At 48.4% G+C, this 22203-nt stretch overlaps 1 protein-coding gene across 4 annotated transcripts in view; it reads right to left on the reverse strand.

Annotated features, from left to right (window-relative positions):
• Positions 1-21702, reverse strand: part of YTHDF3 (YTH N6-methyladenosine RNA binding protein F3) — a 61317-nt gene extending 39615 nt beyond the window's left edge. Inside the window, exons 1-3 of one of the 4 annotated variants that reach the window (XM_075353234.1) lie at positions 21511-21702; positions 12210-12268; positions 3887-3972 (exon numbers count right to left, since the gene is read on the reverse strand). In XM_075353234.1, the coding sequence (XP_075209349.1) occupies positions 3887-3952 (66 nt within the window). In that variant the 5' untranslated portion in view covers positions 3953-3972; positions 12210-12268; positions 21511-21702. Of the gene's footprint in view, positions 1-3886; positions 3973-12209; positions 12269-21257 lie in introns of all 4 variants that reach the window. The other 3 variants (XM_075353237.1, XM_075353238.1, XM_075353235.1) reach the window with 3 other exon arrangements.
• Positions 21703-22203: the final 501 nt, after the last annotated feature.

The raw sequence follows: 22203 nt of genomic DNA on the forward strand, positions 1-22203 counted from the left end.
GCTTCTATACAAAGAAATTGGGTCTGAATCAGTATTTTTAAATGAGAAAATGAAAACTGGAAAAAAAAAAAATGTAACAAGAAAACGCCAAACAGTGGATATTTTCTGGTGATAATTCTTTGAACTGAAGCACTACAATATTTCCCAGCTTGCAGGACACTGCTCTATGCTCTCTGATGGATACTTCTGCTCGTAGTTCTCACAATGCAGATTTCACACTTCTTTAAGCTTTCATGTATAAAGCATTTGGTGCTAAATATGACAATGGATGTAACGGAGCCCAGTGCCTCTTGCTGCACGGAATAAAAGCTATCCGCGCTCGCCGATGTATAATAGACTGATTTCGGGTAGGCCGCTCTTCCACCAGATGGTTCCTTTCAGCTCAGTCATTAATTATTCATCGCATTTCAGAAGTCAACAGAAAGTACAATGGGTTTTCACACAAGTAAACAGTGAATGAACTGCTTGTTTGTCAGTAACTTGACCCGCACATTTCTAGCTGTGTAACCAGCTAACAAGAAGGTGCAGCCTTGGATTTTGTTAGTTGCTGCCTCCTTAGAAAACACAAGAATGTCCTTATTGGGAAACAAAGGATGAAAATAAGGAATGCGCTGAGGAACCAGTCAGGAAGGAGAAAAGGAGACTAGTGCTAGGGCTGGATATGTCGGAGGAGCACAACAAGATAGTCCATGCTTGTAGAAATCAAGCTCTGAAGTATGACTAGGCATACATAGATCATCCAGTAAAAATAAAGTGATCACCTATCCTATGGCAAGTCCATAAAGATCGGCGGGGTCCAACCTCTGGGAACCACAGTTTGGAAGACCCTTATCACTGTTAGAAGAAAGCTATTTGTATACCCAACTCCCCTCTATGCGGCTCTGGTTCTTCTGGTCAGACCCTCTCTGACCTATACATTTGTCACTTATTTTCACTAGACAGCCCAATTTAAGCAGCTACTATCTGACAGTACGCAAAAGCAAATCTGCAAATATCAAAAATAGCAACAAAAATAGGAGATAAAAACTCCCCCAAAAATTAAATATACTCACAGCAGAAAAGAGGGCAACCAGTCCAGTTAGCCCAGGCCAACACATCTACTGCACCAACAGGATGCAGACAAGCCTCAACATGATGGACACTTCACAGGTGCAAGGGGGAGTTTTTATCTCCTATTTTTGTTGCTATTTTTGATATTCATCAGTGTAGGGACTTGCAAGCGTGAGGATCCGTGATGAGGATTGCAGGCTTATGTACATTGGCCAATTTACTAACTAATACCTCATATATTTGATATATTTTTTGCACTTTTTTTATACAGGGTGCAGCCAGGCCTCTTAATACGGCCGTGCATAGTGGAGTCCCTGTCCCTTGCGTGCTGCAGTGAGTAGTGTCCGGGTAACCCGCCTAACCTAATAGTAAGGGCGTGATAATAGGTTGCTGGCTGGATACCATGCGCATACGAGTGTGAACAGCGCCCTATGCGCGCCACTAGTGTGCAATTTACCTTGCACCTGTGAAGTGTCCATCATGTTGAGAGGTTTGTCTGCATCCTGTTGGTGCATTAGATGTGTTGGCCTGGGCTAGCTGGACTGGTTGCCCTCTTTTCTGCTGTGAGTAAATCTGCAAATATACCTAAATGCCATAAGTATCTATCAGCTTTTTTCTCATTCAACACACTTTTATAATATCATGAATTGCTGACCATAGCTTTTTTAGGGTCTAAAGTTGGCCATACACAGACAAAAGCTGGTGAAAACTGATCATTTCAACCAGCAAAAAATACAGTTTTATATAATAATGACAGTCAACACCTGGAAAAAAAAAAGAAAAAAAAGTCAGCCTTGTTAAAAAACCGTCATCCCACAGTGGCCAAGTCAAAAAAAGTCCTTGCTTTGACTGAACACTGCCTGGAAAGAATGTCTATCCATCTACCGGTGTCATTGAACATATATGGACAGTTTTTGCGACAATCAACCAAAGACTAAAAGGTGTGTGTGTCAGCAGCATGATCAGTCACCACAAGATCAACCGTTCGGTCAACCATCACCCTACTGATACCTAATGTGTATGATGACCACCGACAGCCTGAACCACGCCATAATGTCCCGATAAAGCAATGACAGTGATCATTAAAGAGAATCTGTCAGCAGGTTTTAGCTTGTAATCTGAAGACAGCATGCCGTAGGGATTAAAACAAAGATTTCAGCAATGCCTCTCTTATCAAGGTCTGTGCTGTTTACATGTAGTGTTTGTTTTACAAACAGGAGATTATCATTGCTGGGCTACATTGCATCCTACCGGACATTAGGAGAGTGGTGCACACGTCAATAAAAAAGTGCTTGATTTTTCAAACTTTATAAAGTTGGATTTCACAGCCTAAACACCCGAGCTGCCCCCTGATGGTATGTACACACTGTGCCTGATAGTGCCAGTACTGCACTGGCTGCACCTTATACACGAAAATCCTGTTGTTTGGTTCCCTTTAATTAACTGCAGATTCTGCCTGATAACGACCTTTTCTGGCTCAAGTGTCCTACCGGCAACTCTGCGCCTTCCTTTGGCCTCACATCAGAGCAGCTTTTCCTGTAAAGCTCTTGTTTAATCGATGGGGAGCCAGGGCTGTTATTCTGATTGACAGCCGGCTCCCTCAATCAGTATGTCAGCAGTGCACTCACCCTTGACAGAGCAGAGGAGAAAGAACTGCTCTGTTCACATGAGATCAGCGAATGCTGGAGAATCGCTGGGCAGAACAGGCAGGTAGTTGGAAACTACTTGCCAGGATTTTTAGCCCCATGGAGAGGTAAACAAAAACAGACCCAGACGAACCCTTTAAAGGGAACCTGTCATCAGAAATTGAGCTTTAAATCTAAAAGATTCCCCCTCTGCAGCTCCTGGGCTGAATTCTAGCAAGGTTCCTGTACTTTTTGTGCCCCCTTTTAAACCAAATAAAACTTTATAAAGTTGTACCTTTTTGCCTGCAATTCTTGTAAATTCTCCATGTGGGCGGGCCGTCTGGTGTCAGTTACTGTCCCTCCTTCTGGTTTACGCCGTCCCCCATTGCTTCATTTCATAGATCAGGACGCCGCCCACAGCGCCCGAGGTCCCGTGCACGCGAGGACTGCTGGTGACGTGGTCGCAGGCCCGATATTATGGGCGGCGCTGTGATTGCATTGCAAGTGCCCGCCCATAATACCATGGCCGCGCTCTCCCCTTTGCCTCCTGCGTTCTGCGCAAGCGCTGGCCAAATGATCCGACGTCACCTTTCCCATCTTGCCCTGCAGCAGGAAATAGATAGGAGGAGCGGATCAGGCCACCACAGGTTACGAGGAGACGCTTGCGCAGAACGCAGGAGGCAAAGGGGAAAGTGCGGTCACGAGGTTATGGGCGGCACTTGCTGATGACACTCACAGCGCCGCCCATAACCTCGTGCCCGCGCAAAGCGTCACCAGCGGTCACATGTGCACACAGTGCTCGGCACCGCTACAGTCGCACAGCGCATGCGCGGGACCACGGGCGGCATCCTGAGGTTTGAAATTCAGCGTTCGGGGGCAGCGTAAATCTGCTGGAGGAACAGCAACGGATCCCAGAGAGCCCGCCCCCATGGACGATTTACAAAATTTGCATACGAAAAGGTACAAGTTTATAAAGTATTTATTTTGGTATAAAAGGGGCCACAAAAACTATAGGAAGCTTCCTAGAATGCAGCCCAGGAGCTGCAGAGGGGGGAACTTTTAGGTTTACAGGTAAACTTCTGATGACAGGTTCCCTTTAACCTATTACTACTAATGAGCAGACGCATCTTACGTGCTTTATTATGCACTTGGTGTAGATACATTTATGGTTTCTACAAATTGACCATTCTTATCTTGTCCGGGTAACTTACCTGATTCGTCTGGCTGGTTAGATATGGCTCAAAGTCATCATCGTTTACTGCATCTTTCTGATGCATTGAACCGTTCTGTACTGCAACTGAAGAGAAAACTTGTTGTTAGGATACAACGTAAGAATACTCCCCACATGTATAATTCAGAATAAAGAACAGACAGCGCTGAAAAGTATTACCCTACAATACACGCCCCGGGCCAGAGAAAAGAAATTACGTGCTCTGTTTTCTTGTGTCACTTAATTACATAAGAGGATGGCGGATTTTTATCACATATAAAATAGGAGGCATTAAACCCATGAGTGTCACCTGCAGAGTATCAGCACCTTACACCACGTTAACAAGAAAAAACAAAATAAATTCCCCTGCGAGGAAAGAGCTTTCATTTTGTTACACCCACACACTTTCATAGTGTTTCCCAAAAAATAAGCCCCAGCAGGAATTTTCGGTCTTTTCGGAGTTAGGCTATGTGACCACTGGACTCTGTACCCACGGATTTTGCTGCGGAAAACCTGTGGATTTATCGGGATTTTCTATATAATTCCACAAGTTTTAGCAAGTACAGATACTCTCCATGTTATCCTATGGGACATGGGGAGTGCTGTGTGCATGCTGCAGTATGTGCGGCTGCGGAATATGATGCGGATGTCTCGCAGCCGCACGTAGCTGCATGTCAATTATTCCTGCGGAATTCCCAGCCCTCCACTATGGAGATAGAGGCCGAGACTTCCGCAGGTAAGTCGCACGAATGTTCACAGGTTTACCGCAGCTATTTTGCGGGAATCCCGCAGCTATGTATAGCTGTGGATTCCGGGGATCAGCTGCGGATGTACCTGCAAATACGTCCCGTGGGCACAGAGTCCCGTGGGCACAGAGTCCCGTGGGCACAGAGTCCCGTGGGCACAGAGTCCCGTGGGCACAGAGTCCCGTGGGCACAGAGTCCCGTGGGCACAGAGTCCCGTGGGCACAGAGTCCCGTGGGCACAAGTCTTTGGCTTAAATATACACACTACACCATAAATAAGCCCTAGTCGCAGTTCAATAATGAAGTGTCCATGCAGCTATATTAAAGAAAACTGCAGGAAACTTCACTAATGAAAGCAGACACCCTGAAAAGAGAATACTGACACCGTAATCATACTCGCAGTCCCCAAAAGAGATGCAGTGGAATGTGAGGACCTGCAGTGGAATGTGAGGACCTGCAGTGGAATGTGAGGACCTGCAGTGGAATGTGAGGACCTGCAGTGGAATGTGAGGACCTGCAGTGGAATGTGAGGACCTGCAGTGGAATGTGAGGACCTGCTGTGGAATGTGAGGACCTGCTGTGGAATGTGAGGACCTGCAGTGGAATGTGAGGACCTGCTGTGGAATGTGAGGACCTGCTGTGGAATGTGAGGACCTGCTGTGGAATGTGAGGACCTGCTGTGGAATGTGAGGACCTGCTGTGGCATGTGAGGACCTGCAGTGGAACGCATCAAAGTCCTCTACCCCCCAACCAGTGTTTCCTCAAAAATAAGCCCTAGCACATTCTTCAGAGCAAACAATAATATAAGACAGTGTCTTATTTTCGAGGATACAGTAGTTACATAGGTTGAAAAAAGATCTAGGTCCATCTAATTCAAGCTTCCTCCACCAATTCTACATTTCGCAGTAAGAAAATAGAAGTGCTCACAGGGACATGCCGCCTGCTCCTGAAGACTTTCCACTGCTGATCACCTGTGACCACAGGTAAATACAACAAAGAACTATAGAGCAAGATCAGCATTGGTAAAACTTAATAAACAGAATGACAAATTAGTCCATATTAAAAACCCCACCGGGCCTAATCAAGTCTAATCTAGACTCATGTATGCCTGCTGGGGTTTTTATTATGGACTAAATTTGTCAAATTCTGTTTATTAATTTTTACCAATGCTGATCTTGTTCTATAGTTTTTTTTCAATTATACATTTTGTCACAAAATCATTTATAACAGACAATGTTGTATGTACTGAGGAAATCATCCAGCCCTGTTATAAAAGCTGTTATATTATCTGCCATTACTACCTCTTGTGGTAGGGCATTCCACAGTCTGACTGCTCTAACTGTAAAGAACCCTTTCCTATTTAGTGCCGGAATCGCCTTTCTTCTTCCCACAATGAGTGCTCCCTGGTCCTTAGTATTGTCCTTGGAAGGAATAAGTCATGTGCCAGTCCTTTATATTGACCACATATGTACAGTATTTATACATATGAGATCTATTCAGACGTCTTTTCTCTAAGCTAAACAAATCCTTTTGTCCTTTTGAAAAACTTTCACACTCATCATATGGGAGACCTTTCTTCCACAGCACTTAATTGGCACATCTCAATCCCCAATGAGCTGGGTCACTCAGATTTCAGATTTACTGGGGTGAGCATCTTGACTGAGGTTCTCTTACTAACCGTTTTCTAAGCATGCTCTGACCTGTGCAGAGGCCTTTGTGCAGGGAGAGAGAGGAGGTGAGCTGTGAACTACACAGATTTGGGATGAACAGTACATACCATCCTCCATAGAGCAATCTACAGACGTGCTGCCTACCTAGAGGTATATACTCACCATACCAAAGGCACAAGTGGAACCATGCAGCCCACATCATCTGTATGTTCTATAAGAGCTCATGTGCACTGGGTGGGATGGGGGATCCGCCATTATGAGACAAGATGGAGAGCGACCAGGAGTGTGGCTTATGGCAGACTCGAGCCATCCTAATGTTATATAAATGGTCAGTCACTGAACACCCCCCCCCCCCATGTAAACCCAAATTTTCTCCACAGCACCTGCTGCAGGATAAATGCCACACTAGCCGCAGCATACTTGGCGGTTTGCCAGGAGCGAACCCATGGCAATCAGCTGGTCATGGTGGCACCTGCATTTTGTAAGAGGTGGAGATCCCCTGCAAAGATCATGATCTTCAAGAAAAATCAGGATGAAGGCTTTAGGGGTCAATAAAGTGGTACCTTGCTTAACGAGAACAATCCGTTCTGGGACTGTGCTTGTTAACCAAGTTACTCGTTCAGCAAAGCAAGATTTCCCATATGAAATCATTGCAATGCAGACAATTCGTTCCACAACTAGTTAAATGTCTCATCCTGGTCCCCTATTCTGTCATTCCACACACGTACAAACACACACAAACAAGCATGCAAACGCACATATTATATGCTCACCTTACCTTCCGTTCCATCGCCGGTCTCCTGGGACTTGCTGTTCTCCGGTGCGGGCCGTGTATCAGGTAACTATAACGACGAGGGAGGAACTTCCTGCCAGAGCGCTGACGTGAAAGGCAGAGACGCTTGCCTCTGATTGGCCAGCGCGCTGCCTTTGAGTAGCGGTGACAGGAACCAGGAAGTTCCTGCTTCGTCGCTATGGATGCAGATGCCTGGAGTGGAGCGGAGCGGTACACTACAGGACCCAGGAGACCGGCGATGAAACGGAAGGTACACATATTATATGCTCACCTTACCTTCCGTTCCACCGCCGGCCTCATGGTACTTGTAGTTCGCAGCGAGCACGTCGCGATGTACCCGGGAACTACAAGATCCATGAGGCCGGTGGTGGAACGAAAGGTAAGGTGAGCATAATACTGTATGTGTATGCGTGTGTGTTTGTGCGTGCATGTGTGTGTGTGTGTGTTTGTTTGGACTGCAAGTGCAGGTCAGAGCGCGGTGGATGTACGGAACCAGAAGTGTGCGGTGAGGATTTTGCTCGCACAGCAAAGCTTTCTCGTAAAGCAGGTTACAAATTTACAGAAAGCTTTGCTTGTTAAGCAAAATTCTCGTTTAGTGGGTTACTCGTTAAGCGAGGTACCACTATATTCAGGTAACGTTTTAAACATTCCTGGGTCTGGATCCTGAAAGGGAGGGTGTAAGAAGATGCTAGTCACATTGGTGCGGCAGATAACCCATTACTATCACATGCACAGCTGAGAGTGACAATAGTGAACAAGATGAACGTCATTTATCAGCAGTTGCACATTTACTAACCAGGATCCTATATCCCCTAATAGATCACATAAAGGCTCTCGTCACTTCTGCATCCAGTGCACTCAAGAGCTCTATCTGCAGCAAAGGCAGCTAGGTGCTCAGACTAAACCCCATGTCCCATTTGGCCTACGCCGCCTACATTTCTCTAATTCAGACTGAACCTTCAGTAAATAGCGTTTACACCTTACCACATAGTCCAAGAGCAAGAATCAACAAGAACGTGAAAAAACAAAGCTTTCCACCTACAAAACCTCACAGAGAAAGAACAAGAAATACCGTAAAGCCTTAAAGAGTCACTCACCTGGCAACTTCCTCAGGGGTTCCCACACCAGGAATGCTAGCCACCAATAATCGGATTTTACCGGCCATGCAGGGAAATGACTGCTTATCAGGGTAATGCTATATGAAGCTAAGGGAGCGTCCACATGGGGCCAAATGTGCAGTGAATTTTCCACTCGAAAATTGCATGCAGACGTCCACAGCATTAGGCCGGGGTCACCGTAGCGTATACTCGCTCATGCGACAGAATCGGATGTGATACTATGATGACACTCGGCTCAATCTCTGTGAATGTGACACAGTATCATTGTTGTGATCAGATTCTTTTGCCTGCGAGAACCGGAGCAAGCTGAGGAGAGGGGAGATTCATTTTTCCATTTTCTCCAGTGTGTCTCGGTGTATATGCTCAACCAGATCTGCTCCTGTGTGGGGCCACTCGGAGAAGTCCCCATCTGGGCACTGCTCTTCATAGCTGGTAGCTAGACCTGGCCCTACCGAGCTGACACACCCGTGAGCCACACATTAAAAAGGATCATGTCACCACTTTTTTGGCCTATAAGGCTGCTTTCACACATCCGGCTTGAGCTCTGCGGCTCAATCCGGCTGTGCAAGCTATGCAGCGGATGCGGTGAAAACACAGCATCCTTTGCATAAGTTTTTCCCATGCGGCCAGTCCGGTTTTTGCCGCTTGCGGCATGCTACTGAGCATGCGCAGTGGCAAAAAACGCATGTGCGGCCGGATGCGGTTTTTGCCGCATCCGGCCGCCATAGGCATGCATTGAAAAATGCGCCGTATCGGCCGAATGCGGCGCGATGCGTTTTTTTTGCCGCACGAAAAAACGTGCCAGGCAACGTTCCATCTGGCCGCCGCATCGGCTAAATCTGCCGCATGCGGCAAAAACCGGATGGAACGCAAGGCCATGCGGCACTAATTAAAGTCTATGCAGAAAAAAACACAACTGGCAGCAAAAAAAAACGGTTGCGATTTTCCTGCAAAGTGCCGGATTGTGCCGCATTGCAGAAACCGGAGGTGTGAAAGCAGCCTAAGCTGCAGCCACCACCACCGGGCTCTTATATACAGCATTCTAACATGCTGTATATAAGAGCCCAGGCCGCTGCGAGAACATAAAAAACACTTTATAATACTTACCTAATTGTCGCGCGGTTGGCCATATGGCCATCTCCGTTGTCCGATGCCACCTCTTTCGGCCATCTTCATCCTAATTCTTCTCTAGCCGCGGTGCATGACAGGTCCGACGTTATACACACTCGCCAGCATTCAGGTCCTGAGCAGGGCAGATCAAAGAATTGTAGTGCGCCTGCGCAGGACCAGCGAGTGTGTAGGACGTAGAAGAGTCATGCACCCAGGCTTCAGAAGGAGGACGAAGATGGCCGAAAGAGGAGGCGCCGACACCGGAGAATGGAGACACCCATTAGGCCTACCGAGCGACCGTTAGGTAAGTATTAAAGTTTTTTTTATGTTCTCACAGCAGCCTGGGCTCTTATATACAGCATGTTAGAATGCTGTATATAAGAGCCCGGTGGTGGTGACTGCAGCTTATAGGCCAAAAAAGTGGTGACAGGTTCCCTTTAAAGGGAACCTGTCAGGTGCAATATGCAGCCAGAACCACGGACAGTTCTGGGTGCATATTTCTAATCCCTGCCTAACTGTCCCAGCATCTAGTAGCATACATAAAGAGATCTTTAGAAAAAGTATTTCTAAAGATCCTTTATAATATGCTAATTAGCACAGGGACTATTCACAAGGGTGTTAGTTCCCTTGGCTAGTTGGACCCCTTATGTTCGTATGCCCCTGTGGGTGTACTAACATGCTAATGAATGCACAGCATCAGAGGCATGGTCACTCACCTCTGCTGTTACCACTGGTTTTCGGCTCAGTGCACATGATCAGCATGCCCCTGGACCTCCGATCATGCGTACTACACCAGTGTGAAGCTGGGATGTATACACCCGGCTTTGTAGTGAGTATGAGTGGAAGTCTGGGACTTCTGATCATGCGCACTGAGCCAAAAAACAGCGTTGGGCACGGTGACAGCAGAGGTGAAAGCGACCATGTCTCCAACACTGCGCATTCAATAACATACCCACATGGGTGTGTTTACATGCTAAGAGGGCCGACTAGCCAAGGGAACTATTGCCCCTGCGACTAGTCGCTGTGCTCATTAGGATATCATAAAGAATCTTTAGAAATACTTTTTCTAAAGCGTTCTCTATGTATGCTACTCAATACAGGGACGGTTAGGCAGGGATTAGCAATAAGCACCCAGAATTGCTTGTGGTTCTGGGTGCATACAGGACCCGAAAGGTTCCCTTTAGAGGCCCATTGGCTACATGTTTTCAAACAAATTGCCCTAAGACAAATAGACCCGCAATTTTACAAATTACATTAATATCTGAGGGCTGAAATGGAAATAGTGCAGTGAGCAGACAGTCGTTTTGACATGCTATAATGAATGCTTGAGTGACCTGATAAGTACAGGCACCATTAAAAGATCACTGCCTGGCACGTCTCAAATATATCTATAAGCTGTCAATGCACTAGCCTAATGAAGTTCAGAATGATGCCTTCCCATCAAGTGTCACCACACTGGCGTCATCAAGTTTGGTATTGTCGCAACTGTATTGACCTGAAGAAGGACAACAATGAACGCAGCAAAAATAAAATCCAAAAAGCAATTACAAAGCTGCTGGGTTTTGTTTTGTGTACATTTCAGCGCACTTGGAGGTTTTGTTTATACAACCACTTTCCAGGTGATCTAAAGTTAAGCCGTCTAGTAGGTGGTGGTTATAGAAGTGTCTAAGGAGGCACTAAATGGGCTCTGTGATAGCACAATTGTACATGGTCTGACACAATTTTCTTTTTTGTTTGGGCACAACACAAGTTCACACTCATTTTTACGTTTCTTCGTCATCACATTTCATTTTTACTCATCATGCCAGAGCGTAGAGATTTGCACAAATAACAGCTATTGGGTGGATATTCCCTGCTCAGCAGTGGGGTTTCTTTTCATGGTTAGTTATATTGACATAATGGACGCTATAACATCACTGTGTGCCTGTGCAATTACCAAGTTACTATGTGCCTAATGGAGCTTTGTTCACAGAGTAGTTTGAGAAAGGCTCGGGTAGAGCAGAGGCACGTCACAGCGGAACGGCTGGTTGCTTTGTAAAGGCAATGAAGTGCTAAGAAAAGTTTCAACTGCAAAACTGGATGCCAGGTTTTACCCTTTTATGCAGCTGCAGACCTGAGCAAAGCAGCACAAACATCAGTGGGCTGCACATGGGCACTTACTAGGGTATTCTATAGGCCCCCAAAGGTGAGCACATCCAGGATATTACAAAGCCCTCCAGGAGTATCTCCATGTAAAACCAGCCCTTTTGGTTATGCTGCTGGGACAGTCAATAACCACAAGGGGTCTCCGTTCCGAGGGCTAGGTTCACATTTCCGTGAAAATGTATCAGTCACAATCCGCGGCTATGGTAAACAACGGCATCCGTTTAGCGGATTCCATTGTGTCCCATAGACTTGTATTAGTGGCGGATTGCAACTGATGACCTTGCGTTGCATCCACTGCGTCGCGGTCAGTCGTTTTTTGACTGACCGCCGGGCGGGAGCAACGCAGAATGTAACGTTTTACTGGCCGTCAAAATTAACGCGCCGTGCAGGAATCCGTCGCCATCCGTCACGCTTGTAATGTATGTCTATGGTGCTGGATTCCATCGTAATCAGTCTTACAACGGAATCCTGCGCTGGATTCCGTCATAGGAACATACACATTCTTATGCCGGAGTCACACTTGTGAGTGTCTCGCATCACCCGCCACGGCCTGCCGCTCTCTGGACAGGAGCATCTCCGCTGCATAGAAATACATGCAGCCAATCCACTCCTGCCCGGAGAGCGGCAGACCGTGCCGGGTGATGTGCTGCTAGTGTGACTCCGGCCTTACAAGAATTATCACATAAGCCAATAATTGTAGGTGGTAATACATAGATATTTTTAGAATGGAGAAAAGCACCCACCTTTGTTTCCCTGTCCTTTAGGTCTCTGCAACAACGTGGAAAAAGAAAGAAAAAGGTCACTGGAATTAAATACATAAAAAACTCTTTAGAAGTTAGAATAGCAGACACATTCTTCAAAGCATCTCTATATACATGCATGATAGCCCAGACGCTGACCCACAGGAGAGAACCACGTGTAGTAAACCATATAATGCCAGATTGTGAGCCCAATGCAGAATACAATGAGAGTCACACAGGCCATGTTCACACCGGTCTTCAGCACGTTTTCTAAAGAAGCCAACGGATTGCGAACACAACTCATTAGGTGTCATCCTGGTACGCAGTACGGTGCATTATACTGCCTGTAGGTAATGGGGAAAACCCGATGGAAGCAGGTACAAATGTGAACACAGCCGAGGAGGACTTTGTTCTCCTGACATTCACCCCAAAATAACAGTTGTCTTAGCTTTCAGAATGGCACAATGCTGGGTCCCAAAGTTTTCGGATTATTCCTACTGGAAGGGTATTAATAAAGCCCACTGGGTGTGACTACACTGCTAGTAAATTGGGTCTGATGGCAGAAACTGGACAGGACAAGCAAATAGGGCGGAGGACAGCTATACTAATTATTTCTATAGCACCAACATTTTCTAGAGCACTTAAATTCAGAGGGGACATGTACAGACGTCACATTGGCACAAACGTCCTGAGAAAAGAGATGCAGAAGTGTTATTTTATGGGGGAATACGTGTGCGTCCTACAAGTCATGTAAGGAAAGCAGAGACAGTCCTCTATTAAGCAACTCAAAAGACAGGTAGTGTAAATCAAGGCATCTATAGCAGTACAATGAGCAGTTAGATCAGCACGCTGGAAAAGGAGAGATGGCTGCAGTGTTACTGTACAATGGAGAGCACCTGAGGACAGCCCGGCCGGCCCGCAGTACCCCGCTGATTCGGGGAGTATGTACAGTAGATGCAGTAATAACTGCTGGCAGGCTCTTTACAGAAAGATGCATTTAAAGGGACTCTGCATAATATTCACATGGACATAATGGTGCAGCTGTGTAAGCACTTGTCCCAAGATTTTACGCAATTTCTAGAAATCCAAAGTGCCAATCATGAGAAATCTAGTGTAGAAGCCATATGCAAATAACACATAGTAGTCATCCTGGGGGCAGGTCAGTGCACCGGCTCCTGCTTTCACAAATACTGATGCCCCCAGCGCACGTCCAGTCTGATTCACTTCTCTACACTGCTCATGAGTGGCACATCACATCTCTACAAAAAAGGTTCTTTTCTTGGAGAGACAAGGACCTATACAGCCATCCCACTAAATCCAGACAAAAAAAGTGCAGACCACTGATTTGGGCACCATTGTTACATTATGTGGCACTCGAAGCATTTAGAACATAACAGGCCCGGAGAAAGCCTACTCCTCTAAAGGTTGTGCTGTGAGATGGGGTTCATATGATGTACCCGGGAGTAAGGCTGCTTTCACACTACGTTTTTTTTAACATCCGTCATGAACGTTTTTTTAACGCAAAAATGGATCCAGTGCAAATGCGTTTTCATTTCCATGCTGCATTTAAAAAGGACTCGCGTCAACATGCGTTCACCTGCGTTTGCGTGCGTTATAGTGAGGATCCAGAGACTTGCAGTTTTTAACATTTTTTCAAAAACGCTACTTGTATCGTTTTTGAGCTGCGTCAAATACTGCAAATTGCTGGATCCTGACTAAACAGCACGCAAACACATGTGAACGCTAGCATGCTGATAGACAGGATCCTGCTTGCTCTACTGAGCATGCACAGAAACCAGCCTCGGGTGATCAGTCCCTCTCTCACCCTCTCCCTCGCCTGAGAGCTGCGGACACTCGTAACCAAGATAAATATCGGGTAACCAAGCAAAGCGCTTCTCAGTTACCCGATGTTTACGTTGGTTACGTGTGCAGGGAGCCCGGCTCCTAGCACCTGCTATATATCGGGTATCCAAGCAAGTTACCCGATGTTTACCTTGGTTACGAGCCTCTGCAGCTGTCAGAAGCCGGATCCCAGTCTGTCACGTTCAGTTCCCCTCACTCCCGAGCACATGACCCCCAATGCCCGCCCATAAACTTAAAGTGACAGGATCCTGCAAAATAACACATGCTAAATGTTTTTTTTTGCACAAACGTAAGCAAATACTGGCTTAAGTACACACATACATGTATCTATACCTTTAAAGTAAAGGGAACCTGTCCGGTGCAATATGCACTAAGAACCACGAGCAGTTCTGGGTACATATTGCTAATTCCTGCCTAACTGTCCCTACGTACACTGGCATAGATAAAGAGATCAATAGAAAAAGTATTTTGAGATCTTTTATCATATGCTAATGAGACTGGGGACTAGTCCCAAGGGCTTTGGTTCCCTTGCTAGTCAGCCCCATTAGCATGTTAGTACACCCCTGTTGAGATGCTAATGAATACGCAGCATCACAGGATGATCTCTCACCTCTCCGCTGCCATTGCCGCCCGACCCTGGATTTCGGCTCAGTGCGCATGATCCCAGACTTTCGGTCATGCTCACTATGAAGCCAGGTGTACACGTCTCAGCTTCAAACTGAAATAATGCGCATGACCAAAAGTCCGGGATCATGCGCACGGAGCTGAAATCCGGGGTCAGGCTGTGATGGAAGCAGGCATTATAATTTCTTAATTTCTTGGTATCTCAGAGAAAAAAAAAAACTAAAATAATCGAAGAGGAACCTACTACTTCCAAAAACACAAATTACTGACAGATGTATTGACAATATGCAGGTAAGCAGTGCTTAAAAGGAATTTGTCATCAGGTTTTTGCTACCATCTAGAGCAGGGGTCTCAAACACGGGGGGGAGGGGGTTCTGTATGCGGACCCTGAGGCTGCTTCTTGCGGCCTGCAGACCCCTTAAATATCGCAGCAAATGCAAGGAGCTGCCGTCATCAGCGCTTTATGTTAGATGAATATAGGTGGTGCCACGCAGAGAAGCTCTCTGCAGCTATACCGATGGCAGCCACCGGCCAATCAGAGGCCAGCAGCCGACATCAGTATAGGACATCAGCTGCTGGCCTACGATTGGCCGGCGGCTGTCATTGGTGTAGCTGTACAGAGAGCTTATCTGCACGACGCCGCCGATACATTAACCTGAAATAAAGCGCTGACGGTGCCAGCTCCCTGCATCGGCTGCAATCATCAGGGGGTCTGTGGGCGGGAAAAGATGTAGGAAAGAGGACACCGAAGGAACAGAGAACAGATTAGGAGAATTTATTTTTTCTCTTTACACGTGTATGTGAAAAACGGTACAATAAGGGACATTACTACAGGATAGGGAACAAGAATGGGGCGCAGTACTATAAGATGTTGGTCAAAATTACTATATGGTGCTGATTGTAAGATAATATTACTAACAAGGGGATGTAAAAAGAAAAAAAATCAAAATGAATCATAACTTTACCATTAAAAATGAAATATAACAAAAAAAAGTGTACGTTTGTTATCGCCACAGCAGTGTCGACCCAAGCTATAAAACCATACTATTACCCATATGATAAATGATATTTAAAAACTAAAATGAATGAGAAAAATATATATATATATTAAAAAAAAAAGTGATTCAAAGGCGTATAGAAAGAAAATCACTAAAAATGTCACTGTCGTGCAATGATTGCGACCCCCCCAATTCAATTTTTTTTCTATGTGCAGCCCATACACCCAGCCGAGTTTGAGACCCCTGCTCTAGAGCAGCATAATGTGGGGGTAAAGACCCGGATTCCAGCTTTTATTTTCATCACATATATAGCGCCATTAATTACACAGCACTCTACACATCGTCACTGTCCCCATTGGGGCTCACATTCTATATTCAATATCAGTTTGGCTTTGAAGGGAGTAAACAAGGACACATGGGGATGTATCATTTACTGGGCTGTGTTGTATGCTCTATAAAAATCACTGTTTTCTCTGCTGCATTCAGCGAGTTTTCTGAAAGCTGGGCTCTGTATAACCCCACTGATCAGAAGCTTTCCTTCTATGCAGTATACACAGAAAGCTGCCCATCAGTGGTGGGCTTCTGGATCTGACAAGTTCCTTTTATAGAGAACCTCTTTGCTCTTCTGACATTCTAGTAAATATTTGTATTCCCATATCACCACAATTCAGGAGAAACGTTACTTAGATCTTTATTCTGTGGTTCCTCTGTTATACCTACTGGAAATGCGTTAGGAAATTGAGAACTGTGTGTTCACAGCTGAAGGTGTGTCTATACTGCTCAAATTACAGAGTATAATGCAGACAATGCTCTGGCAAGACTAATGCCAACGATTCTTTTCTACTAGGAATAGCAGAGGATCTGCACAATATACACATGGGGAATAGAGGTATTTCCAATACCGGCAGAGCGGACCACCATATACTTGACATGACTGTTGGCAGAACGGCAGGTTAGGCTGCTTTCACACATCCGGTTTTTGCAGTGCGGCTAAATCCGGCTCTAAAACCTATGCAACAGATGCGTCGAAAAAAACGGATCCTTTGCATAAGTTTTTACATGCGGCCCATCCATTTTTTGCTGGTTGCGGCACGCTACTGAGCATGCGCAGTGCAAAAAAACGCATGAGACGGCCGGATGCGGTTTTTGCCGCATCCGGCGTCCATAGGCATGCATTGGAAAAAGCGCCGCATTGACCAGTTGCGGCGCGATGCGTTTTTTTTTGCCAGACAAAAAAACCGTGCCAGGCAACGTTCCATCCGGCCGCCGCATCGGCTAAATATGCCGCATCCCGCAAAAAACGGACCGAACGCAAGGCCATGCGGCACAATCCGGCACTAATGAAAGTCTATGCGGAAAAAAAGCAACCGGCGGCAAAAAAAAAAACGCATGCGTTTTTTCTGCAAAGAGCCGGATTGTGCCGCACAGCAAAAACCGGATGTGTGAAAGCAGCCTAAGGCTCCTTTCACATTGCGTTTTTCTCTACGTCCACAGGTCCCATCGTGGCATCCGTCTGGACCGCCCCTCCCCCACTCTGCAAAGCGTGCTCCGGACACATGCGCCCGACAGGGCCATTCACTGCTATGGAGCGCACTGCGTTAGTGTGTGCTCTGTTTTGTGCCATTTTGTGCATATATACCTTTCTGCAGACAGACACCCGAACGTAGGTGGACTACGTTCGGGTGTCCGTCCGCAGAAACATATATGTGCACAAAATGGCACAAAACAGAGCACACGCCAACGCAGTGCGCTCCATAGCAGTGAATGGCCCTGTCGGGCGCATGCGTCCGGAGCACGCTTTGCAGAGTGGGGGAGGGGCGGTCCGGACGGATGCCCCGACGGGACCTGTGAGCGGAAGGTAAAACGCAATGTGAAAGGGGCCTTAGCCGTCAGTCATCTTCCTGACTCTTCCACACACAGGATCGCCCACTATGCTCCTGTGTCCTCTATGAAAGCCGCTGTCAGAGGCCAATATCACAGAGGAAAAGAATCGGCAATCCGAAATTGGGCAAGCAGATCCCTCCCTCTCCTGACAATCATCAGTTGGGGGCCCCGATATTCATTATGTCAAATGAAGCTACATATTGTGTACGAGCGTCTTTAGACCGAGAGAAATATTTGTGACACTATGGAGGCCTCCACCAATCGTGAGGAAATCACACACAGCGCTGGGTAAGATTACACAACAGCCGTGCGTTACCTTACAAGAAGAAAACAACCCTCCAGTTTATGGTTATTTGGCACACAGTGACCATGGGGACGTGTAGTGTGACTGGCACCACATGGGGCAGAGTGGATCAACAAATGTACATACAGGTGATGGTAACAGTGATGGCCAGCTCCACACTATAGGCGCGCACACTCCACAGACACGCAAGCTCTCACATACACACAGCAGCGCACACAAAACATGCAAAGGCGCGCGCTCACGCATGACCAGACGCGAGCAGCAGAGCACACTCAGACACAGATGGCGCTTCAGGGCCCACAGCAGAGTGCGCTCACAGACGCATGTGGAAGGGCACACTTACACAGCAGCACATGAGCACGCGCATAGATGTGCACAGCAGCGCACGCATATGTCACACACCGGTATACACAGTCGGCAGCGCACGCTCACACCAGGACACCCACGGCAGTGCACGCTCACACCATGACACACAGACGTGCACGCTCACACCATGACACACAGACGTGCACGCTCACACCACACACTCAGCAGTGCACGCTCACACCACACACTCAGCAGTGCACGCTCACACCACACACTCAGCAGTGCACGCTCACACCACACACTCAGCAGTGCACGCTCACACCACACACTCAGCAGTGCACGCTCACACCACACACTCAGCAGTGCACGCTCACACCACACACTCAGCAGTGCACGCTCACACCACACACTCAGCAGTGCACGCTCACACCACACACTCAGCAGTGCACGCTCACACCACACACTCAGCAGTGCACGCTCACACCACACACTCAGCAGTGCACGCTCACACCACACACTCAGCAGTGCACGCTCACACCACACACTCAGCAGTGCACGCTCACACCACACACTCAGCAGTGCACGCTCACACCACACACTCAGCAGTGCACGCTCACACCACACACTCAGCAGTGCACGCTCACACCACACACTCAGCAGTGCACGCTCACACCACACACTCAGCAGTGCACGCTCACACCACACACTCAGCAGTGCACGCTCACACCACACACTCAGCAGTGCACGCTCACACCACACACTCAGCAGTGCACGCTCACACCACACACTCAGCAGTGCACGCTCACACCACACACTCAGCAGTGCACGCTCACACCACACACTCAGCAGTGCACGCTCACACCACACACTCAGCAGTGCACGCTCACACCACACACTCAGCAGTGCACGCTCACACCACACACTCAGCAGTGCACGCTCACACCACACACTCAGCAGTGCACGCTCACACCACACACTCAGCAGTGCACGCTCACACCACACACTCAGCAGTGCACGCTCACACCACACACTCAGCAGTGCACGCTCACATCACACACTCAGCAGTGCACGCTCACATCACACACTCAGCAGTGCACGCTCACATCACACACTCAGCAGTGCACGCTCACATCACACACTCAGCAGTGCACGCTCACATCACACACTCAGCAGTGCACGCTCACATCACACACTCAGCAGTGCACGCTCACATCACACACTCAGCAGTGCACGCTCACATCACACACTCAGCAGTGCACGCTCACATCACACACTCAGCAGTGCACGCTCACATCACACACTCAGCAGTGCACGCTCACATCACACACTCAGCAGTGCACGCTCACATCACACACTCAGCAGTGCACGCTCACATCACACACTCAGCAGTGCACGCTCACATCACACACTCAGCAGTGCACGCTCACATCACACACTCAGCAGTGCACGCTCACATCACACACTCAGCAGTGCACGCTCACATCACACACTCAGCAGTGCACGCTCACATCACACACTCAGCAGTGCACGCTCACATCACACACTCAGCAGTGCACGCTCACATCACACACTCAGCAGTGCACGCTCACATCACACACTCAGCAGTGCACGCTCACATCACACACTCAGCAGTGCACGCTCACATCACACACTCAGCAGTGCACGCTCACATCACACACTCAGCAGTGCACGCTCACATCACACACTCAGCAGTGCACGCTCACATCACACACTCAGCAGTGCACGCTCACATCACACACTCAGCAGTGCACGCTCACATCACACACTCAGCAGTGCACGCTCACATCACACACTCAGCAGTGCACGCTCACATCACACACTCAGCAGTGCACGCTCACATCACACACTCAGCAGTGCACGCTCACATCACACACTCAGCAGTGCACGCTCACATCACACACTCAGCAGTGCACGCTCACATCACACACTCAGCAGTGCACGCTCACATCACACACTCAGCAGTGCACGCTCACATCACACACTCAGCAGTGCACGCTCACATCACACACTCAGCAGTGCACGCTCACATCACACACTCAGCAGTGCACGCTCACATCACACACTCAGCAGTGCACGCTCACATCACACACTCAGCAGTGCACGCTCACATCACACACTCAGCAGTGCACGCTCACATCACACACTCAGCAGTGCACGCTCACATCACACACTCAGCAGTGCACGCTCACATCACACACTCAGCAGTGCACGCTCACATCACACACTCAGCAGTGCACGCTCACATCACACACTCAGCAGTGCACGCTCACATCACACACTCAGCAGTGCACGCTCACATCACACACTCAGCAGTGCACGCTCACATCACACACTCAGCAGTGCACGCTCACATCACACACTCAGCAGTGCACGCTCACATCACACACTCAGCAGTGCACGCTCACATCACACACTCAGCAGTGCACGCTCACATCACACACTCAGCAGTGCACGCTCACATCACACACTCAGCAGTGCACGCTCACATCACACACTCAGCAGTGCACGCTCACATCACACACTCAGCAGTGCACGCTCACATCACACACTCAGCAGTGCACGCTCACATCACACACTCAGCAGTGCACGCTCACATCACACACTCAGCAGTGCACGCTCACATCACACACTCAGCAGTGCACGCTCACATCACACACTCAGCAGTGCACGCTCACATCACACACTCAGCAGTGCACGCTCACATCACACACTCAGCAGTGCACGCTCACATCACACACTCAGCAGTGCACGCTCACATCACACACTCAGCAGTGCACGCTCACATCACACACTCAGCAGTGCACGCTCACATCACACACTCAGCAGTGCACGCTCACATCACACACTCAGCAGTGCACGCTCACATCACACACTCAGCAGTGCACGCTCACATCACACACTCAGCAGTGCACGCTCACATCACACACTCAGCAGTGCACGCTCACACTCAGCAGTGCACGCTCACACTCAGCAGTGCACGCTCACACTCAGCAGTGCACACTCACATCACACACTCAGCAGTGCGCGCCCTCAGGCCTCCTCTTCTGTTACCTGATCCACGCTGGTCGCAGACATTCTCCTGTGGAGCCAGAGATGATGGAGCCGCCGTGTGATCCCTCCCTGTAATGCCTCTGTACAGTGCGGGCGGGTACTACAGGCCTCGGGGAGCAGCTACAGCATGTACGGACACACACAGACGTGTACACATCAGCGGCGCCCTGGACATACACACATTCGTGTCCCCGGATTGTACAGCGCTGCCAGGCGTAGCTACAGAGTAACGTATATGTGTGTGTACACCTACAGCACACTAATGTGGCGCCGTGTGTGGGGACTCAGGGGAGCGGTGGGGACCGCGGCGGCCTCCTCTGTGTGGCGCTCCTCGCCCCCCGGCTCTGACTCTCGCGCTGGACGGGCTCTCTCTTCTCCACAATGGCGGACGAGGCCTCGCACTCTCACTTCCTCTCCGGAGCTCCCCTGACCTTCCGCCGTGACGTCAATACAGAACCACTTCCCTGTCATGTGACCTCCGCCGTGGGCGTGGCTCTCGTCTAGGACTGCCGACCACGTGACAGCCTGGCTGGCGGCTGTGCGCTGCGCTTGGCTGGCGATAGTCGTGTAATGGCTGCAGCGACGAGCCTGGCGACAGCACGACAGTCGTGATGTCAGCGCCATAGCTGCGCCCCTGTCAGTGCGGGGTCACTTCGTTCTAAACAAAACATAACTCTTTAGGGCTTGTCTAAGTGCAGAAATGGTGAAATTGCAAAGAGCTTGTAAAAACAAGTAACTGTTCTTACCTCTTCTCAAAACTATGCTACATTCTCAAGAATGAAGGGATCTTTAATGGTATAATGAACAGCGTAAGGTTACAGCCACCCTGCAAGTGGCCGGTTACCAAGGTAATGAGGATGTGCGCCTTGGAGAAGCTGAATCACCCAACTGAGCAGCCTTGGCCTCTGCGGACTCCCGTGCTGCGCAGGATGGAGCAGCAGCCATC

This window comes from Anomaloglossus baeobatrachus, chromosome 6 (assembly GCF_048569485.1).
Source record: "Anomaloglossus baeobatrachus isolate aAnoBae1 chromosome 6, aAnoBae1.hap1, whole genome shotgun sequence".
Taxonomy (NCBI): domain Eukaryota; kingdom Metazoa; phylum Chordata; class Amphibia; order Anura; family Aromobatidae; genus Anomaloglossus; species Anomaloglossus baeobatrachus.